Source organism: Ochlerotatus camptorhynchus, unplaced genomic scaffold (assembly GCF_037179485.1).
Source record: "Ochlerotatus camptorhynchus isolate MF236.1 unplaced genomic scaffold, CSIRO-AGI_Acam_v1.1 ptg000499l, whole genome shotgun sequence".
Taxonomy (NCBI): Eukaryota; Metazoa; Arthropoda; class Insecta; order Diptera; family Culicidae; genus Ochlerotatus; species Ochlerotatus camptorhynchus.
In genome coordinates, this window is record NW_027040984.1 from 191,943 (window position 1) to 219,530 (window position 27,588).

Below are 27,588 nucleotides of genomic sequence, written 5' to 3' on the forward strand. Positions count from 1 at the left end.
AAAATTTTATTCAGTCTAGGAGTAGTACCAACAGACTGAGTAAATACAATCTTTATTTTTCTCATGTTCGGGAATTTGTTACTGGAAAAACCTGGAAAAAACATGAAGCAAATTTACTCATTGCTGTGAAGAGATGAACTAGCCTATGGCTAAAAATCTCTCTAATAAAGAAAAAAAAACTCATTGCTGTGTTCCTACACTTTGTGATTTATGAGTAAGCTCAAATTTGGGTTGTTATTATTCGCCGTGTACATTTTTGCGATTTTTAGTGCATACCACTCAATCTTGTGATTTAATCGACCGTACACACAGCGGGTAGTTGTCCTCGCTTTACCTTTTCGAACGCCGACAACTGCGCTTAGCTTCGTTGACACCAGATGGATTCAGCAGCCACATTCGAATACCATCCTAGATCTAGATCCGAATGTGAAACGTGGACATGAAATCCGGCGCACGGGTAATCACGTGCTCGAATTCCAGGTACGACAGCTTTCCGTCGCCGTCGACGTCCGCTTCTTCGATGACCTTTTCCACGATTTGCTGGTGCTCCTCGAGGGTCAGCTCGTTCCGTGTGAGGGCGGTGATGACGTTCAGTAGGTCCGATTGGCCGATGAAACCGTCCTGGTCGTAGTCTGTAATGAAAGGGTCCATAAGTAGGGAATAGCCTGCAGCTTTTGTTGGATATATGTTATATATACACTGAAACAAAGATTATAGTTAGGAATACTATTTTGCAGAAAACACTTATTTTCAGTATAACTAAGCTTAATACCGTTAAATCTACCATGATTTCAGTATAGTTGACTATAAATATAATCAAATTTACTACCATTCTGTCAAAACTACTATGCTTACTCAAACGGCATAGAATTATTATTATTATTATTTAGCTTTATTAAGGAGGCTTTCAGCCTTGGGCTGGTTCGCCTCCAAAAACGGCATAGAAGTTTTAATAGAAAAAAATAGTAAAATTAAACGAATTTCGTTTCTGCAAAAATCTATTGGTGGGACTATTTAGTTTAAACCATCAATATAGTATTTTTGCCAATTGGTTGTGTTTCTGTGTAATGTACCGTAAACATTGGAGTAGCTAGAAAATTTATCGGGGGGTGCTCGTTGCATTTTATATTTTGCTAAACTACGGTTAAATAAAAACTCGCGAAGATGCTTGTTTTTGGGTACATTTTTTTCTGTGACCAATAATATGACATTTTATTTCAATGGTGAAACAATAAATTTGATTATATTTATTTCATAGCAACAATTGGGGGAGCCTTACTGAGCTTTTTCCTTGGTTTGTTTTCCGTCGATCTTGTTTTCCGTGCTGAGCACCAATGCTACCGACGCCAGGGAGGCAGCTCCCACACCTGGACCCTACATATCGACCTATCAACTCATGAACCGGGGAACAACGGCTTTACTTCCCGTGATCAGAGATGTTATGCCTCAGAACATCCCGGCGGCGCCGACTGGGATTGAACCCAGGCTTGCTGAGGTGAGAGGTAATCACGCCTACCACTACACCACCAGCGCCGCAACTTGAATGGTAACCCGAGCAAAGTAGAATAACAACTCGATATCATGTAGATAACAAGTTTTGTTATCCCAGATATCATTTTGTTTTCAGTTGTTATCGCATAACTTATTTAGTTATCAGTCTTGATCAATTTTGTTATCTGTTGTTATCATGAAAAATTCACTATATAGGGTAAATTATGGCTTCGGCACCCATTGACTATTTTCGGCAACCGAAATTGAAACGTTTATTTCACTGTATTTTCCCATCAAAACTCTTCGCTGAATGTATTAAGCCGATTCCTTACCTTTTCAGCTTAAATCTGATTACATTTTTACGACTGTGAATTCCTGTTATACCATATTTTTCTTTAAATGAAATATACATACTACAAAATACGGCTGATTTCGAGTTGCCGATAATAGAACAGCTGGTTAACACGCAGTTCAAATGGAAAGGGTGCCGAAGAAAAAGAGACTGCCGACAATAGTCACTCTCACCTGAGAAGTTTGGAGCGTTGTAAAAACATGTTCAACCCGTTTTGATCAATTCTGTCGATTGGAATTGGTAGAACAGCAAGCAGCAGATAAATGTCAACAAACAAACCTGTCATGTATGTGTGTGACGCTGAGAAATCGCTAATAGAAGTTCGGACGCTGCTTAGATTGACGAGAATACGTAAATTCCCCTATTTATTAACGATGCAAGGTTAGTTCAAAACTTTAAATATTATTCGCATTGAGACAATAAAAAATAGTGCTTAATCCCTAATCATATTTCAGTTATCAGCGTAAGGCTTTGATATCAAAATGATAACATGATTTGAAATTTATGCAATAAATTTGTATGGCATACAGAATTTGTTATCAAGATATTATCAATGATAACAAAATAAGTTATTTTTGTGATATCCAACGAGCAATTTTTTGTTATCATTTTTGTTATGTTGGCTGTTAATTCAACCATAATGATAACATATTCAGTTATCAAACAGTGATAACCGGGTAATAGAACTTGTTATCAATTTGATATTTTACTTTGCTCGGGAATGCCATCTATCGTTGCAGTCATATGATCGTTTGTTTGGATGTTGATATTGTATGCTACTAATACATATATTTTTTTAGGGAAAAAATATAAAGGCAATCATTGAAGTCTCATGATGATATACTTTTAAGATTTCTCTTGAAATCTATCACCGACCATGTTATACGTGACAATTAAAAGTGCAACGCATAATGATCAATTTCTCCCCGGTGATCAATTTTACGGATTACGGTATTTCCTAAACAACCTACAGTCTTGAAAGAACATTGAATTTTCAATCTGTAACTTATGCAATGTTTCCTGAACATCTACAAAACTCCCTTAGGGTTTACAAAATTTTCTCAACTCTTACGAAATTACCTGAATTTATTACAAATTCCATTTTTTTTTTTCAATCTCTCTTAATTCTACGAAGATCTCTGAACATCTTTGCACTTCTGGAAAAGCACCTCTCATCTAAAAATATTGTTGAACATCTGGAAAGTTCGTTGAAATTTAACGAAGTTCATAAGACCCCCAAGAAGTTTATGGAGCTTTTTCGAATTAAGATCTGTGACAATCTCCAACGAAGTTCCCAATATTGAAGCAAGGATCCCTGAAGTTCTTAGAAGTTTATTGAACTATATTTAGATCTAATACAAAATTCCCTGGACTTTTTTTTAAATTCTTTACACTTATATGAAGTTTTAAACAGCTCCTCAAAATGCTACGACATTCGTAAAACTTCTACAAAGTTTGCTGTACTTCTACGCTGCTTCTCTTTAATTTTTCGCGAAGTTCCACGAACTTTCCTGTAAAGTGCCTTGAAATTATATAGAGGTTCCCGATCAATAATGAGCTTCCCTGAAATAAAATAATGTTCCCTTAACTTCTACCAAAGATATCATATCAAGAAGACTGGCAACTTTGAGCAAATACCAAGGGGTAATCAACTTTGCACATTGTTCCGAAACACATGGTGGCGCAGGTTTAATTCTTCGTTTGCTTCAAAGTAAGGGGGAAAGGGATGTTTTTGTCAGTGCCATTATCCAGTGAAATTGCCCCCAATCATAATAAGACATTGTATAATTGATGAGACTCTCTTTTTCCTTATTTCTTCTGGGGGATCAACCAATTAAGTATGATATGAACCGGACCGAGAGTCAATTGTATAGGTAAGGAGCATTGCAGCGATAATGTACGGTGCGGAACGATCCTACCATTGTTCAGATGTAACATAAGTCCTGGGAATACTTTCAGGTGTTTATTTGACGGCATGAACAAACACACATATGTCAACCAATGCACTTGTCACGTTTATCTATACTACTACTGTCAAACTCAAATTGCGCAGTAGTTTCCATTTAAAATGTCGTACAAACTGGATTTATGTGCACAAGCCGCCAACCTTTTTGGACGGCTCAGTACAAGTGAAATTCTAAGCGTGTTCAAAGACAAGCCAATATCAAAATCAACTATTTATCGTGTTTTGAAGGATTGTCGTGATGGCAAAGAACGGGAAAATAAAAAAGAAATGCGGTCGCCCAACAAAACTGAGTGCCAGAACAACCAAAAAATGTTGTCAAGTGCTGAAAACAAATTCGGTCAATCAACACGCAAGTTAGCACGAAAATTTCATGTTTCAAACATGACAATCCATCGGATAAAAAAAAATACAACGTAATCTATCGGAAACGTCATCGTGCTAAAAAATATACACAGCAACAATTCGAAAAATACCAAAATGTTGCCGTGCACTTCGTCGCGAACCTTTTGCGAATGGAAAATGCATCATTTTGGAACTGAGCAAAAAATACCATTTGTACCGAAAAAGGACAATCCATCAAACGTGCCTCAGGCTCAACCGATCGGGTGTACTCAAGGCTACGGTGTACGACAACGGCTGGGAAGCTCAAATTGAGCAACAATTGGTTGATCGAATCAAGCAAAATTTAAAAGAAATCGTCAAAGACACCGTCCAAACCCTGATTCAACAATTTCGCTGCACACTGCGAAAAATCGAAGATAATGGTCCATTGAGTGTACTGTAAATGCATTTTTCAACAGTTTATAAATAGAATAAAATACCCTGAAGAAGATTTTAAAATTAAATTGTTTGATTTCAAATGGCATGCTTGCGATTTTTTCCAAGGACTTATGTTACATATCAAGAGCAAATTTTCATTATGTCATAAGTAACATTGGCACCGATCCGAGAAAAATCAAGTTTTGTTATGATGACCGAAAAGTTATTCCTATTTCCAATTAAACACATATAATCTCATAGTGATAGCAATGTTTAACATATTTAGCCGGGTTTTAATCATACAAAGGCAAATCGCTAGCTTTCATGCTAAGAAATACTGGTTTTTGAGTCAAAAGTTATTATACGTCGTTTGGTGGCCCCTATTGTTACTTAAGTCAAAGTGTATTTACCAGGATATTCGGGAGAATTATCAATTACGTCTCCTTACGTGCAGCCCATTCATCATTTTAGGACCACCGAAATCATCTTAGCAACAAACAGTTCGATTTATTCACTTTAATAATGAGAAAGCGAAACGACGAAAGTACACTTTTCACGGGTTTCTCAGTGCTGTTACTTAAGGCAAACGGCATCTACATAGAAATCGGGTGACTTAAGTAACATCGAAAACTATTTTGATCGGAAGGTGATTACGTCAAAAAGCAATTCGACTGGTAAATAAATTTAAAAATGGGATGTGATCCTATATTCGGACAGTATAATAGTGTAATAGCAGGAGCATCGATTGACACTGATAGCTCGACTTTGTTTACCTTTGTTACATTCGACGTAATGAAAATTTGCTCTTGATATGTTATCTGCAATCGGTACGATTGATGGTTCACCAATCAGTTAGCCGTTCAGCTCATTCTATGGACTGAACTTGGACGGCAACAGCAACATTAAGGCTGTGAACCATTTGCCGAGTTAAATTTAACTCAAGGTTAAAAGTGACATTTCGAAAGCTATTTTCTTTGTTCGAAACTCAGAGAACATTGCTCAAATTACTGCCTGCGGCTGTGGAATTCAGTAGTTCTAGGGACTTTTATCACTGCCTAAAGCCGAAAGCATTTCCAGTCGATGGTGTGTTATAATGCAATTCTTCTTCACCCAACTATGGTGTTGCTTCTCTCGTCATGACCAACGTAGTCATCTGGCCCTTCGCTCATTTTCAACTTCTATTCAATTTTCATACTGCCGTACTCTCACGGAACTATCTACCTACCCTCTTCTAAGACCATTCTCTAGCTTATAAATTATCACACTAAAACTTCATGTTAGATAGCATTTCCAACCAACTCTGAAAATCGCAAAACTTTGCGTATGAAGTAATATAAAAACACTTTGAATGGCAATCCTAATTCTGCACGAAAATAGCCTAATTATGCGCTCTTTTTAAATCGTAATAATAGTTAAATATTTGTGTACTTTTAACACCGACAAACCGACATGAACGACCATACAAAGTATCATCAAATTTATGATCAAAGCACAAAACTGACATCTGACGCCGTGTTCGCGAAAATTGTGTATCCTAGCCAGGCATGGAAAATCATTTACATTCATTTCGTACATTCATTTACATTCATTTACCTCTAACTTTTTCATCAACAGCATTACGCAAAATGATGTATAGAGCTTTTGTAGGTTTTGTTATTAGCTACAACTTTTGGTCATAACTCAAATCTGTATCTCTTATGCATCACGATGAGCGGGCAGAACTTGTTACTGTTTTTCAGTGAATGTAAAATACATTCACTGAAAAACAGTAACAGTGGCTTATGTTTGCTCTGGTTTGTCATTCATCAAAGATACGGATTTGACTTGTTAACAAAAGCTAATAACAAAACCTACAAAAGCTCTATACATCATTTTGCGGAATGCTGTTGATGAAATAAGTTAGAGGCAAATGAATGTAAATGAATGCACGAAATGAATGCAAATGATTTTCCATGCCTGATCCTAGCCACGAACACGCATACAAAATGTATGAGTTGGTTCGTGTCTAATCTATTCCGGGCAAATTATTTTTATCTAGTTAACAAATTTCTATGGTTTTGACAGATGGGATCGCTGCACATTTGCATCCGCCGTTATGGATTCTCGATCAAGAGTTAAGTTTCATGTAAGAGTAAGAGTTTCATGTCGGTTTGTCGGTGCCCTAGTGGCCCAAGGTAGACAACCCTTCCGTGAAGTAAGAGATGTTTTTAAAACCCATGATCTTCCCTACATGCAGGTGATCTACGTATTCCTTTGTTTGTCTGATGTTAGAGTTTGATGTTACCATCCTCTCCTTTCCACTGGCTTCAGAAACCTGTTTCCTACCTAGCTCATTCCAATCGAAATTGTTACCCATTAACCTCGAACACGCCACGAGTAATTGATACCCAATACTAACCTAGATTTACTGCTGTTTAAAAGGATTTTTGGCTCCGCAAAGAGTCACACACAACTGAGCCTAGTAAATAAACTAACTAGTTAAAAAAAGAATGTGAGCTTATGAAAGATCAGATTTTTATTTATTTTTTAAAGTTAAACAGTCTTAAAGTTTTTTCTTAGTCCGACAACTCTGCTTAACCTAAATTAATTGAAGATCAAATTTTTTTAATAATTCCATAGTCAAGTTTTTCACTGTACAAAATTTTGCCGAATAGGCCATAAAGACCAAAATGGAATATAATTTACCGTTCCTATGCTTGGAAAACATTCCAGGAAAGTCTTCGAAAGTCAGCAAAATTGAGTTCTGATATATATAAAGAAACGTTCCAGGACTTGCATGATTTACTGTGATCATTGGGCCAAGATTCAGGAAGTTGGAGCAAACGACCCCTGATAACCTCTAACTATAACTTAATGTACTTTTCAACACCACTTCAGTAATTTTATTAAAAACGACCTAGGGGTGAGACAGCTTTTGATAATGAGTAATATTGGAGAAAATTTTGAGTAACTCTGAGTAGCTCGAGTTGCTCAATATTCAATGCACGGTGACATAGCAACCTGTTAGTTTTGACTGCATTCCACGATTGTCAAGCAAAGACGTTTGACGAGGAAAATCTACGTTCATCATTTAACAACATTACATACCGGATTGCCATCCACAAAATCCGTGTTGCAGCCTGCAAAATCTGTGTATGCTTATCATTGCTTATGCTTATCATTACGATTATAATAATGGGATTTTCAAGTGAATATGGAGTTGACACGTCAAAGACTATCGCTTTATGATTCCAGGACTGTATTGCTCACGAATGAAAACTGAAGTTTTTGATGGTAGTTTTTCTCTTCTTTTGCATCGCGTTTCACTTGCGACTTTGGAGAGTAATAATCATCGAGGAGTTACAGTTTTTACAAAGTTTAAACCGAGATTATTGGAAAGATCATTGCCTAGTCAAATATAAAAATTTACTGCTCTATCTGAACAATTCAAACTAGAATTCGCAACTCATGTTAACTTATTTATATAAGATGCTGAAATTAAATCATACATTTGAAGCGGTTTAGACTCTTAATCTTCACCGATTTTTTGTGATTGGTCAAATCTTGAATAGATTTAAAACTAAAAATAGGTCTAATCAGCACTCAGCAACAGCACATGATCATTATAAGAGTCAATGCCAAAACTGCTAATAGAATGCTAAATTAACCATCGAGAGAACACACTCTTGGCAATTCGTAATAAAGCACGCCAAATAACGGGTTCATTTCTCCGGATCATATCGGAAATATCTTTTCCTGATTTGTCAACTTTATTGCCCACGATAGTAGAGACCTCGGTAGAGACCACGCATATAAGAGTAATTCATACTGAAAAGAAGAGCACATGGATTAATGAGTATTTGATGCAAGAATACAAAAAAAAAAATACGGATAAGATTACCCTGACACTCTGACAGATAATGTATGTTTATACTGATTTAATTTTTAATTTTGTGACGAATGTGAGACTACTTTGATCACTTTCGAGTAAATATGAGTTACTCAAATTTGCTCGCTGTGAAAATATTAACTCTGAGTACAGCCGTCTTGCCCCTAGAAAACGACCCAGCAAAACAAAAACACGTCATTTTGCAACGTGGTCTACTTTGATCTCTTCGAAATTTTTATCAACTCCCCGTATTCCAAAATTGTGAAATATTTGAATGAGCTATTCCTTTGTTTTAGGAAAATCAACTCATTTATCGAGAAAGTATTTATAACTACTTCAATTGGTAGAAACTCTTACCATACCTGAAGGTGGTGTTAGCAAAGAAGAAAACTAAGATGAAACTGTCGGAAGAAAAACTTTCTAAATGTGTCCTTTTTCACTGTTCCTTTCATCCAATGAATACCCCCCGTATGCAAGGTAATTTTGTAGATTTGCTGCCCCCTCGGTAGAGATGAAATTTTGCGCTCTTTTTTTATCAAAACAATCACACCAAAATCAGAGATGTCCCATTACTCGATTCAAAACTAATCGACTATTTTTTGTTCGATGTGCTGTCATTTTTCCACCAATAAGAGTGCAGCACATGTTTGAAACGATGGGTGATGATCCTCTGGAGAAGTAAATGTAACTTTTAGGTTCGCTAATCGATTATTCGAATGAAAATCGGCCATCACTAGATGAATGAAACGTCATTTCAAATATAAGGGCCTTACATAAATAATGATACAATTTGAAATGGACCGGGGCTAATCACAAATTATGTCCACACGGTAACTGAAATAAACACGAGTGCTCAGCGGTTGGTGTTAGTTTGCATTGGAGAGCTAAGAGTTTTGACAAATTGACGATTGAATATGTGTTCCGTAATGAAAATAACCATCAGAAGGAGCTTAACGACAAGCTCAGAGTATCATCCAAACCATTTGTGGGATAGTTCTGCCATCCGGGTTACCGTTCGTTTATTGTATTTGTCTATTAGGGGTTGCAAAAACATATTAGTCGGTGTGAAAATTCATTCTTGCTTGCATTTTTTTGATGCGTTATTTTGTAAATAATTTCCATTCATATTCATTCCCTCACAGCCGAGCTTGCCTTGAACGCACGTCGGGGAACTGATATTGAAGGTCATACATTAATCAGAGATATATAAGACAAAGGCTCTTGCCACAGGTAGGTGAATTAATCAGGTTCTTTTTATAGATATTGAAGAGCTAAACTACTATGGAAGTGTTTTAAGAACAATAAATTAAATTTAAAAAATCCAGCTGGAATACAATAGTAAGAAAATGAAAGATAAAGCAGCTGGTATAACATGTTTATAGGGTAGTCTCACTAATTAAACAAACAAAACAATAATGCATAGATTCTTTAAGCTGCAAACATAACGTGCCTGCATTAGATTCTTGAAATAATATTTGAATAATATATTGATAATGTCTTGAAAAAGTCGTCTAGACGTGTTTATATACATATCTAGACAACATTTTCGAAACATTATCATTCCTGTGACGAACTTGACTCACATTGCCCTATCCATAGAAAGTAAAACTATAACGTTTATTCTAAACAAGATTTGAACATCTTAATGTTATTGTCCAGGAACGATTTTGAAATTCAGCATACGTCGATTGAAAAGCAATTCTTTAACAATAAACAAAAAACCAACAATCACAACACTAACCACCCAACAAAGTACCGTAAATTTTGAACGCGTAAAACACTTTAATATCCCGCGGTGCCTGCTCGCTGAACACCGACAGCAGGTCCAGAAAATCCTCAAAGGTCAAATTTCCATCTCCATCGCGAGAGAATGCCTCGCACATCCGGGTCTTGAACGGGTTTTCCACCAACTCCGGCGACTTTTCGATCCTCTCCCGCGGCACCTGAATGGACGTCGCCTGGCCCTCGGTCATCACCGGCGGAACCAAGTCCGGACTCGTCTCCCGGAAGCGCTGGTGCACTCTTAAAATCTCCTTCCGCGTGAAGAACGTACAATCCTGATAGTCCTCCAACTGTTGATCGGTGAAAGTGACCACTTTGTTACCCATTATCCGTACTTTACACTTTCGCTGCCAGGATGCGACTGCCCGGCTGAGGTCGACAGTGCCCGACCAAATCCATTTACTAAACACTCCCAGAGGAGGTGTTGCATCAGGTGCTGCGGAATTGCCACTCAACTTGTTGGTTCGTCGGTTGGCACTATCAAAGAAATGTATCTCTACAACATTCCACATAGTTTCACGCAACGGAGCAATGGTTATAAAAATATAGAACCAAACAGGGAAGGGACGTGCTTTTCAGACGATAATCACGTGTAGTGTGATAATCGTTGGTTCCGCGGGAAAAAAAAGTGGTAGCCCACCCAGCTAGAGGACGGCGATAACACGCCCACACTTTAATCGAGTGAAGGAAATTAAAGTCAGCATGAAACCTGACACGACGATTATGGTGTCTTCTTGCCAGAGGAGGACACGGCCCCGACACTCCCATGCGTGATGTTTGCTGTTCCGTAACACCATGTCAACTGTGTGGGTGTCCTACTCCTTTCTTGAAGGATAGTATGTTTTCGTAGTGTGATCAATATGTTAGCAGCGCCTTATTGCACGTGCAATACGTTTGGAGAATTGGGTGCAAACAGTGTCGGTTAAAAATATGAAGCATCCTCCAATTCGTTTTATAACATCAATGGCATCAGTTCGAAAGGAGTTGTCCATAAACTACATAAAGCATGGCCCACTTAGGAATGGGACAACATCGTTTGGGCCTATTTCGGATTTGAAAACGGGTTTCACTCAAGTGCATACTATTCCTTATATTTCAAGACCACCAATTGAAATGGCCTTAAATCCATTTTGTAAACATTTCTTGTAAGGTCATTTTCTCGCGAACCGAAACCTTCATTCGCAAACCTAAACCACAATCTGGTAGAGGAGAATTTCCCCTACCTGTTCATTATGTTGGTTTGCCTTTGCGAACTTCGGTTCGCGAGAAAATGGCCTTACAAGGTTTGTTTACAAAATGGAGTTGAGGTCATTTCAATTGCTGGTCTTGATTTTAAGAAAAGCATACGAAATGAATTATTCTTCGCGGTTTCGAAGGAACACAGCGGTCTCGTTCACTGTTTTGAAGATTTTATCCCACCAATTTTTCATCTGAGCTGCCGTTTTGATGACTGTACCATTTACCTTCAGTTTACTCTTCATAATTGCCCAGTAGTTTTTAATGGGCCTGAACTGGGGACAATTGGGTGGATTGTGGGTTTTCGGAACAAACTGGACGCCGTTGTCATTGTACCATTGATGTACTTCCCGGCTGTCACCGGATCATCATGTGCCTGGATGAAGGGCAGAATTAGCTTCTGAAGACATTCGGTTTTGTAAACCCCCGAGTTCATCATTTTGTCAGTGACGAAAACCTTTGTCTTCTGGCCGCAGCTCCAAATTCCCTGCCAGATCATATATTTGCGTGTGAATTTATCCACAAAAACTCATATGAATCTGCCAGGGACACCTCCTCGAGCCTTCGCCTTGTAAGATTTTGGTCCTGGAAGCTGTCCGAAGTAGGCCTTTACATAGGTTTTATCATCCGTAAGTATGCACCCACCGCACTTGGTCAGCAGGTTGTCATACAACTTTCTAACACGGGTTCTAGCTACGGTATGCTGCTTGAGTGATCGATTTGGTTGCCTACTGGGGCTGTATGCCTGTTAGCCTTCGCGGTAGCAAATTAACTGCACTGTACTACGGGTGGCACCATACTATTTACTCAAATCGCTATCGGACATACCTGGGTTGCTTCTGATGGACCTCACGACCTTTCCATGGAGCTGACGGTTGGCAGTTCCACTCCAGACTTCCGATTTTTCGTCAAGATTTGCCCTGTACGTGTTGCGCACGCACCATACGGTGTTTCTATGAATATTCAACCTAGGGGGAGATCACTTAAGGTGTACTTATTGTAACATCATGTTTTGTTGTTCGCCTGGGTTCGCTCAAATCCACATTCCTTACTCCAGAAAATTATTTCAGAAGCTCCTCGACCATCAGAAATCTTCACCAGAATCGTGCAGAACATCCTCCAACGAAAACGCGAGAAAACTCCGCTGAAACTCACTGGAACCTCCGTTGGCAGCAGCGAAAATCTCCACTGAAATTTACCGGAACCCTCTACGCCATGAACAGGTGAAAACTCCCTCGAAAATTAAGATGCTGCCAACGGAGGCGCCCAGGGACTTTCGACGGAGTTTCCCCGTATTGTCGGCGAATGAGGTTCTGCACGATACCAGTGAAGAGATTGGATGCTGCTGACAGAAGTTCCAGGGAATATCGACGGCGTTTTCTCGCGTTCTCGGTGGACGAGGGTCCACGTGATTTCGGTGATTTGGGATGCTGCCAGCGGGAGTTCTTGGAAGTTCCAACGGATTTTCCTTGCCTTCTCGGTGAATGAGGTTCTGCATGATTTCGGCGAAGATTTTACATGCTGCCAACGAAGGTTCTATGCTGGGGCCGGTGATGTAGTGGTAAGAGTGACTGCTTTCTCACCCCAATCCCAAACACGGACGCAACGATAGAGCGCAAATCGAACACACGACATATTGCGCATGCTCACGTGAGCGAGCTCAATGATCGGTTGACCGCTCACCATTTCACCAATGAAAGGAAGGGAGGAGAAAAGCAGCGATAATAAAAACGCTAGCCAAAAAGTTTTTTTTTTTTTTTCGTCACAACAGTCGATATTCACGAGGATTTCAGTTGATGTACATTTTCATGGTTCGGTCTGAGACTCGAGTAGTGTAGTAGTAGTCAAGCAGTTTAGTCCGGTTTTCGCTCGCTCAGTCGAATTGTTCCAGTTGTGCGTTTGTTCACGTCGTAATGCTGGTCGCATCGTGTGATGGGAAGGCAACACTCCCGGAGCAAGCTCCGTGAGAAAGTGGAGAACAGTGGTGAAGGTAGCTCGTGCGTACCTATCACAAATAGGTACGCTACTCTTCCCACCGATGTTGAGAATGCCCCACCAGAGGAGGTGAAGCGGACGAAGAAAAGGAAGAAGAATCTGGGCCAGTCCAATGGTGCGACCGTGACGAACGTCAACGACATCGGTGATTTCGGCGTTACCGTCGATCATGAAAATTCTGCTGTCCCGAGTGCAGCAAAAGTTAAGCTTCTTCCACTGAAGCTGAAAGTGCCACTCAGCACGCTCATTGGCAATCTTACATCGCTGGGCGTTTCAGCTAAATTCAAGCTGAGCAGGATCGGCACCAAGGTGATGCTGCGTACCAAAGCGGAATATGAAGCAACCGTGAAGCGAGATGGGAAATGACAGGTGGGCAGGAACTCACGGTCTCCCAGTGTTGGTGAGTTCTTTGCCGTTAATGTTCACGAAATTCAATTGGACGCGTAAATATTATCAGGCGATTTGGCAACGTGATTTCAGTGCCAGCATTTCAAAGGGCGTGATTGCATTTGTAAACAATGGTTTTAGTCGTCGATTTCTCGCGGTTGAAAGCTCAATCATAAAAATGAATGATACCAACAGGTAGAGAAATGTTTCCTGTACCAGCTAGCATTGGTAATTTGGAAGGGTGGGCTTTTATTTGCGAGAAATGGACGGCTAAAGCCATTGTTTACTAAAGCAATTACGCTCCTTTGAAATGTTGGCACTGATTTGTTTTGTTTGCAAAAGCTGCTAACACTATAGACTGAAACAAATCGACATGTACCGTTTATTGGATCCATCTTATAACATAGCATTGTCAGCAGATTTATTCATTCTATGTGATGATTCATAGATTCCATCGGAGATTATCACTTAAAAACTATGACTGCGATATGAAATGATTTCTATCGTAATTTCACATACTTAGTACTTGATAAAACTTTGCTTCGAACGTGATTAGCGATAGGTAAGATGTATATCCGGAGAACTTCAAGATTAGGGCGTAATTGCTTTTGTAAACAAACCGGTCAGTCACCGATTTCTCACGAATTAAAGTTCAATCTGAAAAACTAACACCATAAACAGGTAGAGGAGTGATTCCTCCATCATTTGATATAGTTTGTTTGCAAGATTGAGCTTTTATTCGCGAGAAATCGGCGATTTACTTGTTTGTTTACAAAAGCAATTACGCCCAAATCTCAAAGTTCTCCGGATATGAATATTGTCTGATATATTTCATGGTGAAAAACTGGTGATATGTAACGGGTGGGAACAGACATCTAGAAACTAATGGAAAATCATATAAGTTTGCACTATGAAAAAATTCAGTAAAATATACCTGTTTTCATGATGAATATTGATGAATATTGATATATCTTATAAAATAATCATGCATATTTCATTGGAGCTGCTTTTAACGATGTTTGACGTTTGTAAACAGACGTGTAGAAACTATTGAACAGTCATTTAACTTTGCAGTATAGGAAAACATGTATATCTCATGGGAATAGCTTCCTTTGATGTTTGAGGTTTAGAGATTGTAAAAAGATCTATCTCAATCATTATTTAGTCATATAGATTCGCCTTTTAAGAAATCCAACAGCTAATATTTGTTTTGGCATGGTTTTCTGGGATGAATATTGCTCCCAATAAAATATACCTTACATGATTGTTCTTTATAAATTATTGAAACAATTTTCAACGATGTTATCGTACACTCATTAAAATGATTAGCCGAACTAAAAATTGCTAACAACAATGATACTGTATTGAATAATCTTTGTTTGTTATTATTCCATAAGATAAGGGGTTCCGGAAAAGAATGAATTGAGATTGAAAAAAAAAAGATTCTACTGTAATATTTACCTTGCTAAGATTCTAATTGTAAGCCTTCTACACGGCTAATTCAGATTCCAGCATTAGTACTCGAACTTCATGAACCAGTTCCATGAACTCATATTTTTTTTTTATTTTTCCTTTGGTTTGTTTTTTCCGTCGATCTTGTTTTCCGTGCTGAGCACCAATGCTACCGAAGCCAGGGAGGCAGCTCCTACACCTGGACCCTGATGTTGACCCATCAACTCATGAACCGGGGACCATCGGCTTTACTTCCCATCCGAAGGAAGGCGTGATCAGAGATGTTATGCCTCAGAACATCCCGATGGCGCCGACTGGTATTGAACCCAGGCCTGCTGGGGTGAGAGGTAATCACGCTTACCACTACACCACCGGCGCCGTTCATGAACACATATAATGTAGTCGTTGTTTTATTGCACACAGGAGCAATAAGAAAGATTTGAATACACGACACCACTGAAACGGAGCATAACTTTGTCAGTGTTTTTTTCTTCACTCTAGGAAAACGAACATAACGTTGCACTACATTCCATGTCGGGAGAGCTGTTCTTACTTCATGCTAATTGAACGAGCTCAATATCGAAGTCAGCATTGGCCCAGTGGAATCGAGCGCAGGCACCGAAAGCATCACACCTCAACAGTTCTGGATCGAATCCCAAATCAGCTACAATAAAAAAAAAACACAACTGTGAAGCTCCTGATGTTTATTTTTCGATTTATTTTTAGAAATCGATTAAACATATGTGTCAGAAGAAGATGTAAATTTCATGTGATTTTCACATAAACTTTACTTCGATTGATTTATGACACATATATTATATTGTGGTGAAAAGTAATGCTTATACTTATGTTATTCAAATCCATTTCAGTTATTTATTATATTATGACCGATTTTCATTTATCATATGACGATCATATAAAAGTTACCAAATTATCAGCATTGTAATTGTATCAGATATTCATATAGAATTTACCTGACACATTTTCAATCATATCATTTTCAATGGATTATCTTATAGCGCAAATTTATTAGACTTCCACATAACAGGAATATGTCATATTGGTTCAGTGTGGTCTGGCGGATAGAATTTCAATCTATCAAAAAGCGGAACTAATTCAATATATTCTAAACCAACAATTGAAAAGGCACTATCACCTTTTGTAAACAAAACGCTGATTATTCTTTCCTCGCCAATCGAAGGTAAATTACCAGCATCATCGGATAGGGGAAACTTTCCACAACCTAAAGATGGTGTTAGTTTGCATAGGTGAACCTTAAGTCTTGAGAAAACGGTTTCAAAAGTTTGGTTCGCAATAGCTGATGTGCTCTTTTCTGTTGTTGGTCGTGATTTGCTCAATTGGTTGCGCTATTTGACAGCTCAATAAGGCTGTCCACGAGCAGGGTGGCCAGACCTTCCGATTTATCGGTAGTCCTACCAATTTTCGGGATGCCTACCGATTCACACACGAAAGGTGGAAAACTACCGATTTATCACTTTTCCTACCGACAATCACAGATATTTAGTAATCTTGAAAAAAAAAGTTTAATACCTATGTGTAGAGTCCTGACAATTGCATTGATTATTTGAATCAGTGTATGACTCTTGGTATGATTGCAGAATCCATCTATACCGACTAATGTCTGCATCAAGTCGACCCTGCCATAACAGTGTGTGCGTGTAGCACAGTGAATGCGTGAGTATTGTAGATACTCGGGTAGATGGTAATGAACGTACGCGAGTGAGTGACAGAGATGCCAGATCTACGGAAATCTCCGTAGATCTACGGATTTTACAAATTTTTGCGGAAATACGGATCCGTAGGCAAAATCTGCGGAATTCGGTACAGTTTCTACGGATTTTTTTTTTTCGTTTTACGCCTCCCTTCATAATCGAATTTTACAATCTAGAGTATAATCTGATTCTGAAGGGAAAGAAGCATAAAGTAAAATTCACCCGTCATCGTCAACCGTTTTGGTTTTCTTTGGTTCATCTTTGGTTTTATCATAGAGACTAGTAGCATAGAGGTAACTCTAAGACCACTGGGTCCCGAAGAAAATCATTATTATTTTTGGCTCACTCAGTACCAGAACAACGGTCCCAAGCAGTCCCAAGCTATTTCACTCACCCCTGCATGTTCTGCATGAATCCACACACCCCTGATGTTATCTGTCAAACTTTCATAGCGAATCAAAACAAACATAGTGTAGTAATAGAATTTCAACTAGAATAGTGGTGAGCCAATTTAAAATCGTTAGTTTCGTACTGATTGTTGCTAGTAGGTCCCGAAGAAACGTGCTCAACTTTTTGGCCCAGCTCTGGTACTATCTTCGGTCCCAAGCTAATCGATGCACCCCTCAAAACATGGAAAATCCATGAACCCCTTATTTTATCTGTCAAACTTTCATAGCGAATTAAAACAAACATTGTGTAGTACTAGAATTTAGACTAGAATGGGGTACGTTAATAGATTTGCTTGGGTCAAGTAGTGAGCCAATTTAAAATCGTTAGTTTCCACCGGTTGGTTTTATTGCTCACTTATCCGCTTTTTGATAGAATTGGCGTTGACGGCGACTCTGTAGCTCTTCTCTCCTATGACATATCCCATAAGCAGACGTCAGACTGTGCGTGAAACATGGCGGCCTTCGTACTATCTCTTCACTCCGCCGAACGTTTCCATAATATACTGTCAATATTTGCTTGAAGAGAAAAATTTTCCACGGTGCCGTGTGAAGGCGAATAAAAATCATGTCAAGACCAGTCTTGTAAGCGGTCACCGTAGTTGACACATTTTCTGTGATAATCGACTGCCTTTGCTTCGGACACTTGCAAAACAAGTTTTCAAATTACAGCACCAAACTAAAATGTCATACGGCAGGCTCTGTCATACGACACTGTCGCCGAAGGCCGTCAAATTTAATTTACACCAAATTGAGGAATTGTAACGAAATCACATATGTCATATGATAGTTATTTGATAATTTTCTTTTTGCTCGAATGTTGTTCTACCGTTTGCGTTCTGTAAGAGAGACGACGCTCTCTTCCCCGTCAGCTCGATGATGATCAGGCCTTCAACGTGTTCATCAAAAAGCACGTAATCCATAAGTCGTCGTACTTGTCCGACTTTATAAAGGAAACTACGGTTAAAACGTGGCTTTCTTATTAGATAACGACACCACTGTACCGCCACTACGGGATCACAATTGCTCAGATCGCCATAGATGGTCTTGAAACCCCTGCAGTGGATCCTCAAATTGAGCTGGAAACCATTGCCGTGGATAATGAGACAGAATTACTGCTTGGGCAACAAGAAACGCTCCTTTGGAATGAGGACAAATGCCTGGAGATCGCTCCGGCGCAAAACAAGGTTCATCTGTCATTAATATATGACGAGCACGGCGAAGAGATAGCTTTTCCTGTCAAATGTTTCAGCCATCTACGGAAACTCAAGCCAGGAGTTCGGATGACATATCTCATGATGGCATCCAGTGAAAATCTTCGTCAAGACAGGCGTGCACGGAGAACAAATTATAGCAGACGCAATTATTTTTCCGGTCAAAATAACTATATTGTTCAATTGTTTTAGAGATAACCCGAAACTGTAGTTGTTTTGACTATATATAGAGGGCAACAACTATAATTCATAGTTGGCTCCTCGGTTGGCTCAACTGTATATTTCAGTACATGAACAAACGTCAAACTTCAAAATACAACTATGTTTTAGTTGATTCGAGAAAATGTAAGTGCTAGTGTCTTTGTTTCGAGTATTTTTTAGATAATCGTGGTTTTTTGTTTAGTTCCGTAAAAGTGTAAAAAAATGGCAGGTAATGTTCGTGAGTGTTGTGCAGTTTTCTCCGTTGTCAAACTCCCTAGTAGGCAGAGGTAGGACAGCTTACTGTAGAACGCAACAATCCACCCCACCGAGAATTGCAAAAACCCGCCACCAGATGGACAAACAACTGCCTGTTGGGAGGCCATGGGGGGTGGCGATAGAGATGGCCATTTTGAATGGAGGATAACGGGCACGACAAACTGGCGATGAACGACGAATGGCCAACAGCCTGGAGCAGTGACCCAATGACTCACTCAACTCTGAAATTAATAAGCACTGATCGTAAGACCACCAGCGAAAACGGTTCATCAAGAAAGCAAGCCAGCTAAATTGACGCAAGTAAGAGTGGAAACAGTGAAAAAGTGTGAGGAGAGAGTCAAGGACAGCAGGACCCCGCTGTATTTAGTACAGATCACCTGTACGCAGTGAAGTTCCGGTAGACGTACCGGAAGGTTACACCGTCATTGCCTGCCGGCCGAGTTCGTCACCAACTCATAGGCCCAGGGAGTGTAACCTGGTGCTCGTCATCGCCATCCCGTACAGCAAGCGCGCGAACGAGATACACGACTAGAAAGTGGAGAGGAAGCGGACGTCGACCGAGGACAAGCGGTCGACAATCGAAGACACATAGTGGAGGTGTTGCGAGGGGCCCCGACGAAGAAACCAGGTCAGATAGATTGTAAGAAAGTGGGAGAATAAGGTAGTAAAGAGGGAGAATAAAAGTTCAGGAAAGTGAAATAAATGTCTATTCTTGAGTAGTGAAGTGCTTGTGGAGTTTTTTCTGTGTGTCACGTGCGATCATTCCCTGCCCGCGTAATTGCAATCGGTAAGCGTGCCGACCCTGAGGCCATTGGAGTCAGGGAGTCTCGAAAGTGCTCCTGACTGAGGTGGCTGACACTTACAAAAACTATTGTTAGGAAAGCAAAATTTAACGATGTTTATTAAACGAACTGCTCTTCTGAACTTCTCTATCGATCTCAAAAACACAACTGCAAAATCATAAAAAAGTGAACAAGAACATTCAGCTTAGATTTGAACCGTGTTCATCTGCGTGAGAGCCAGCTATCTTATCGCCTGCTCTACGCATCACAATGGATTTATGATGATCAATTGAAACCAAATTATATAAATAAATTACATTTGACGGTTGTTATAATTGATCAAAGTTATAGTTGAATTGAGTATAAGATGAACAGTTGAATCTATAAGGTAGATATGATTGAGTTGACGGTCAAATTAATGTTGGAATAACTATAGGTTTCTTTCAAACAACAAAATTCCATGTGAAAGTAACTATTAGAATTGTTATCTTAACTTAACGAATTTGTTCTCCGTGTGTGGCCAAACCACAACATTTGTTGTATATGACAATGAAAGTTCTTAGCCTTAGAGTTTCCGAAGGCTTGCAATGCGCTTTTATTTGTTCAGCATGATGCGACAATTGGGAAAGCCTACGATGTTCCTCACACTTAATGCAAATGAGATGAAGTGGCCCCATTTGTTGAATCTCCTATATCGATTGTCAGTAGGACACAATGGCAATGACTTAACAGATCCTATCCAGGAATTGACTGAACTACAAAGAGCAACTCTGATGATCCAGTCACGTGCTGTGTGTACCTACTTCAACAAGCTGGTTGAATTTCAGCACCGTGGATCTTGTTATGGCTGAACAAGGATCCCCGGGCAATCAGTGAAAGTATGCCAACAACTACAGGTGCAACAGTATCAACAGTATCATGGTATTCATGGCTGTACTACCTTTTCAGGGCCACCAAGATTTTCCAGAAGAGTTAAATTTCTGAACATGTCCTAACTAAAATTCATATCAAAAGCTTCTTTTCAGGGCAATCATAGTCATACTAAAGAGTATAAACAGAGAGAACCCCGCTCAAATTCCTATTCCTACACAAAACACAAGTCCTGCGGCAGTTAACAAATAACATTTATTATATAAGACCACGTAGTCCGACGTCATCGTTGCGTACAACCCCAGAAGGCTGTCCCTAGTAGTTTTTTTCAAAAGTCATTTCATTGATTTATAATTTAACGTAAAATATCACCTTAGAACTAAAAAAAATATCACCTTCGACTAAAAAAAAATCCGTAGAAATCCGTAGATTTGAATAAGTCTACGGAATTGCAAAGAAAAAAATCTGGCATCTCTGGACTGAGTGAACTCAAATCCATCCGTGCACTCGTCTATACGAGTCGGGCACTTGGATCAAAGCGTGCATCGTGGACGGCAAGCGTGTTTCCGTGTAGTCAGAATTTGTATTAGAATTAGAAATATTGATTTCGACACGTTTAAAGTAGAAATAGTCAGAGGGAGAGATGGGCGGAGATAATGTTTTCAGTCAAATGAACTGTCAAAATCTGAGAAAATCAAACATTCCCAATAGACATTCCCATTCCCAATCGAACAGAAATGCAACCATCTTTATATTCCGTGTGCTTCTCAAATTAAACTAGTTTTTTTTTTATTCAAAAACAATATCCTAACTTTATTGATTAATTGATCTTAGTTGGTAAATTATTGTGCAAAATATTGCGATGCAATCAATTATTATTTTTCACGTAAATCGAATCAAAAATAAAAGTCAGGTGAAATGCTAGTTGCAAGATAATTTAGGTACAAATCCCTAGTTTAAAGCAGAAGAACTGAAGGGCAGCGTATTGTTCTGGAGCAGAGTTCCCCCCGCTCACAAAGGTTTCAAGTATTGGGAAAGCCTTCTTAAGACGGCCTACCGATAACAACCGATAAAGGTTTGAGAAGTTACCGATAATGAAAAAAATAATCTGGCCACCCTGTGCACGAGCCAGTTGCGATTAGCTGACTTTTTTGTTTATCAAGAACTTTTGACAGATCAGAGTAGAACTCGCAGTTTATTCTCCTATGAATTTCTGGTTTGTTTATGTTTACATTCAGCACCATGAGCACCAGATATGTCGCGAGATAGACTCAAACAATCTAGATTTATAGCTGTCAGTTCCACTGAGAAACGTCTCTTGGATCACCTTATTGGTTCCCGAAATTCTATCCCTCAGTCCAGTTAACCTAATTAGGTTCTGCAGTGTGACGTCACGAATGAACTCAGTGTTAATCGGCTGAACCTTTTTGACAGTTCAATGGTACTTTTTACAAGCACTTAGTCGTTTTTTTTTTCGAAAAAAAATATTCTAACATTTCCGCATTTTAACTTGAACATTGTCAAGGAACAGTGCGGTGAAAGGATGTTGCTCATGGACAATGCAGAAGTGCGGTTTACATCTCACTGCAGTCTGAAAAATTATCGAGGAAATCTACCCAAGAAAAAATCGACTAAGTCCACGTATACAGTACCACTGAACTGTCAACAGATTGAGGTTAACCCCGACGGTGGAAAACATAATAAACAATTAACAACCACTAAAAACGACAGTTGCTACTGCCTTTAATCGCATATCAGTCCCATATGGATTTTCGTCAATTTTAAGATAACATCGTTATCCACTATCAATTGGCTTCTACTTTCATATTGCGTGATAAAACTGTGGATTTTGATAATGAAAAATGTGAAAACAACATCAAGTCAGTTTGTCTCATCAAGCAAAGTAATCGCATATAAGTCCCATCCTGAAATTCGATCGTCCAGAGGTCAAGTTAGGGTTCTGCTTTTTGGATCGCCATATGGCTGATATAACCAAACATGCAAGCTTCATTGTAAGTGGTTTCATCTTGAATAAAATATTAATTAATTTACAATGATTTTTCAAATATTTACATGGGAATTGAACTTCGTAACTTTAACTGCCATTTTCTCAATGCCTACTTTTTCCATGTGGGACTGATATGAGATTATAGGCAGTGCAGCTCTGCTCGTGATCCAAGTTCACGGATGCATTTATTTGACATTTACTAGAGCGTTACTAATTTGCAGCTCGCTCTAAGCAGGCATGAACTAAGTTCATGGATTTGGGATTTGATTTACGTGATCACGTTTCCGAGAACAAAGTCATGAATTCTCGCGTCACTTTTTAAAAGGTTCTTAGTAACAAATGTAAACAAATCGAGTTAATCGATACGAATATGTGATACAAAAACAACCATCAAAATTTACTTTCAATTATTTAAGATAATCATAGGTCAAAAATTGTCCAACGTACAGTTTGAAATTGAAATGATGGGTACATGATTGTTACTTCGGTCATTTGAACTGCCTAACATGATTGGTGCTCATTTTCTAAGGCGGCCAATCTAAAGTTAGGTACTCTACTCTGAAATCTGTGAAAGGGAATCTAGCATCATGTAGAACAAAACGTCAAATGTAATGAGTGTTACATGATTATGTCATTGAGAAAAATCGTCCAATGTAACATGTCCGATGTACAACTTGACTAGTCAAAACGTCGTATGTGGTTTTTTTTTTCTATATTGTAGCATGAAATTCAAAGTAAAATTGTGATTTTACCGTTTCTACTGATCTTTCAACGGTATTATTCACTGACTACATTAAAAATTCTTATTGCAAAATGTATTGTTTCTAAACAGTTAAAAAATAATCTGTCGAACTTCAACTTCGATTTCCTCAAAATGGCGGATATGTTACATTGGTTTATTTGAAAAATGACGCGAGAATTCATGTGAACCAGCAGTTCAGGTATTCATAATTTTTTGTTCACGAATAACGGAACCGTTTTTTGCGTGTTGATAGTTGAAAAATAAAATGGTTTTACTTTCTGTGCTAAGCTTTCCCCATAATCCGCGCCACAGATCTATGAAAACGCGCGAAATCTGCGCCAGCTGAAACAACCATGAGCACGTCATGTCCATCAACTTTGCTGAAGAAGTCAGCACTCTAAATCCATGTTTTATTGGTGCTATTAGTTAAGATTTATCGCTAACGACAGAATTTTATCGGAGACGAGCCAACCAACGGCTGAAAGTCTCCTTAATAAAGATATAAAAAAAAACAGACTTTTAAACCACTGTGCCATGCTTATTATTAACGCTTAAAAGAACAATGGATTGTAATACGTAATCAGTTCACATTTGCCTTCACAAGGGGAAATAAATAAGAGCATATATTTATCCAAACAGGTCTGTAGAAGTGTATAAATTGGAATTGTATTCTACATTGTGTATGAGCCGTGTAATTGCATTCTGCTAGACTAATCTTATATCCATAATGTCCTACTACATGAGAGTCTGTATTGCCTCAAATACTATTAAAACCTCGGTAGAAAATTGTCACTATCCTAAAATGGAAGAGAAGTGAATAATAAATAGTAATTGTTCTAAAATGGTTACACCACAAAACATTCATGTATCACGCATATGCTGATGCTCTAAGACAATGACAACAATCGACAGCTTCCTACATTCTTATATTCTAGCGCCTAATCTTGGACATAAACTCCCGATAGGCTCCGACGGAATTCTGCAACTGTTGGAGGTATTTCTTGTGATGGTTGAGCGATTTTGGGTCGAGATCTGTGATGGTAACGTTGACCAGAAACTTCATGGCTTTGATTGAGACGATGTGACTCCGGGCGGCCGATGGCAATCTACAACGGGAAGAATTACGCGTCAGCAGACGTTGATTACAATTCTAAATTCGACTTCACGGCGACGATTTACGTGTCCGAACGGAAACAAATGAAATCAATCCCAACAGAACGAATTCTGAAGGATCAAATTTACATCCATTTAAAACCTACGGCATTTAAATCCTTAAAAGACGCCTCATACCTTTCCTCCTCCCGCTCGGCCAGCCGCCTAAAGGTGATCATAATGGAACAATCCAGCGCGGTTGCACCAAGCTGATACTTTTCCTGCTCGTCCAGGTAGGACTCGATGAAGTAATTCGACCTGTCCGACGCCGTCCGGCTCACCTGGTTGCCACAGTAATCCTCAAGGCAGTCCAAATACTTCTCGTACAGCTCATCGATGAAGGCAAACGGGCCGGGCGATGAGCTGCTACCTTGTCGGTGCAAGTCCGGACGCACCTTGGTAAGATTTGACTGGAAAGAAAGAGAAAACGAAGCGTCAATATCGATTCCGGATTATTCTCATTATATTGCCTTTTTCCCTACCTTCGCCAGAAGCTGGGTGTCCAGGACTTGCTTGAGAGCACAGCTCTTCGGAAGAAACTGATAATTAATTGGACTGCAGGTACGTTCGTGGATCTGATTTTTATCCTTCTGAAAGCCATAAAAGACGAAAACAATCATTAATAACAGTAAAATAAAATTAAATTAAATTGAATAAAATATAAAACGGTTCGGATTCTTTTCGTTCATGGCGATGGATGGTGCCTACCTTTTTCCTATCCTTCCGTATAGTCAACAGCTTTCGATCACGATGTGCTTCATAGGTGGAGAAATCCTTCAGCAGGATCTCCTTTATCAGGTTCATAAAAATGGTTTTTCTTCTGGAAGAGGAGAGGAGATTTTTTATTTTATTAATGTTACCATGAAGAATGGATTTAAAGATTGAACATACTCTTCTTTGGTACGTCCGTCACGCGGAAAGAGTTCTTTCAGGATACGATTGAAGACGGATTTCTCCTGCTTTTCGTCGTACACGATGCGACCGTTCTTGGAGAGCCTGAAGTTGTTCTGCGGTGCACCGATGAGGCCCTTGACGGCGTGTAGCATTCGGATCGGTTTTCTGTAAAATTAAATGAGATTACGGTATCAAAAATAAAGATAATGCCGTTCTGCGAAAATTAATTAAAAATTCAGCAGCGATTTGGCATCCACTCTGATTTATGATATTTTCATAACGGCAATGAACAGTCCGTTTAGTTTAAACACAGCATTTCAAAGTGTAAAACATTCGTGGTTAGTAACTCAGCTTTTTGCTGTTTTGAAAACCTTTTATAGTCTGTCGAGAAAGTCAAAAACTGTTCTATTTTAAAAATAAATTTAAAGCAGCTTTCAATCCCTCCATAAAATTGTTCTGTAAATCAATCATATACTTCATTAGCAATTGTTAATAAAATACTCTATACAATTGTTCTATAATTATAAAAGCAAAAAGTAAGAGGTTGCATCCAAGACACGACCGTAGATTTGACGTAGGATTACGAAAGGTAGTTTTGATGTCACAGCAAAAGTAAAGTATATATTAAATTGATTTCTTAACTTGTTATCAGAGAAAAAGTTCGATAGTTTGAAATTCGGAAGCAATTTGAGAGTTCTGTTTGTGAGGTGTCGAGCCGTCGATGTCCATGTAGTGTAAGCCAATCCTGGACGGTATGTCTTGGAAACAAGCTCTTACTCTTTAGTTAACTCTTTTATCAGTCATTTGTGGTCCTGAAAAGGGCCGATGGGTTGGAAGCTTGAAAGCCAGTTTAGAACAATGCTGTGGAAATTTGTCCTCGATTCTGAGCCTACTGGACGGTACCTATGTTTATGCTTTTTGATGCAAATTTTAAGCCTCTTCTTTTAAGAGAATTCGGCAAGATTTTTTTTTTTTTCATAAACCATAATATTTGTCAAATTTTTTGTGACGATTCCTGTGACAAGAAATTTTGACCTCCTTGCTCAGCATGTTGTGTTCTTTCAAGCGTGATGCCAGCAATTCGGATTTCTCCTTCGATAAGTCGAGATCTCGCACCAAATCATTAAATTCGGATTGTGTAAACAGTTTTGGGTTTCTTTCCAATTCCACCTCGAAGTCTTCCTCGCATTCCTCCTTGAATTCCTCCTCACTTTTTGTAACGGTCGATTCAACAGAGGGCGCTCGTTTCCGCTTTGGATAAACAGGATACGGAACCGAACTTGAATGTGGAACAGGTTTTGTCATAGAAGCCACTTGTGGATACTCAACTGTTTTGTGACGTCCTTGTTGCTTAACTTTTGTCAAGCAGAAATAACAATCCGTTGCATGACAAAACGGTCGACGCCATATGGTGGGCATGTCAAAGGACAAATAGCGACTGACAGATAACAAATAAGTGAGTTAGTAAGTAAGACATTAACACTTATCAAAAATAGATGAAGTAAGATAATGTCGATCAGGAAAGAACAAAGCACTACCATGCTGTACATAAATTGTTTATATGAAAGTTATTCAAAAAATCAATTTACCTTGCGCCTGACATCCACCTAGCCAAGCACGTTTTGCACGAACTACATAATACTTTTGAAATCCACGGTTCGTCAAAGTCTCCAGGATCAATTTTAAAATAAAGCCTGTATGCAGTTTGCAACGAAGCAGTGAAACTGACCGATTTTGTAAATATATAGTTGCCACACGCGTAACAAAACTTTTGAGGATCATTTTTACACTTGAATTCACGTTTTGTCGTATACATCGTTAAGCAATGTTAAAGAAAGAAAGCTGTCAAATTGAGTTGGTTGCGTTAGGTTCTCGCCGAGCGGTCTCACAAACACTAGCGTAAATTATATTGTTGAAAATATCCCATTTAATTTTGCGTGACAGCTGGTAGTGTCAGTGAAATGCACCATATGCGTACACGT

General features: G+C 38.9%; 2 protein-coding genes across 2 annotated transcripts in view; both read right to left on the reverse strand.

Moving 5' to 3' along the window:
- Positions 1-414: 414 nt before the first annotated feature.
- Positions 415-10,643, reverse strand: LOC135712663 (calcium and integrin-binding family member 2-like). The gene is made up of 2 exons (XM_065235606.1): positions 10,193-10,643; positions 415-632 (listed from the first exon to the last, which is right to left on the reverse strand). The coding sequence occupies exons 1-2, from the start codon at positions 10,542-10,544 to the stop codon at positions 415-417; spliced, it is 570 nt and encodes a 189-aa protein (XP_065091678.1). The 5' UTR covers positions 10,545-10,643.
- Positions 10,644-24,156: 13,513 nt separating this feature from the next.
- The window catches only part of LOC135712662 (inositol-pentakisphosphate 2-kinase-like), a 46,045-nt gene continuing 42,613 nt past the window's right edge, over positions 24,157-27,588 (reverse strand). Inside the window, exons 6-10 of the mRNA XM_065235604.1 lie at positions 25,604-25,771; positions 25,421-25,532; positions 25,195-25,302; positions 24,851-25,122; positions 24,157-24,666 (exon numbers count right to left, since the gene is read on the reverse strand). Of these exons, the coding sequence (XP_065091676.1) occupies positions 24,492-24,666; positions 24,851-25,122; positions 25,195-25,302; positions 25,421-25,532; positions 25,604-25,771 (835 nt within the window). The 3' untranslated portion in view covers positions 24,157-24,491. The remainder of the gene's footprint in view (positions 24,667-24,850; positions 25,123-25,194; positions 25,303-25,420; positions 25,533-25,603; positions 25,772-27,588) is intronic.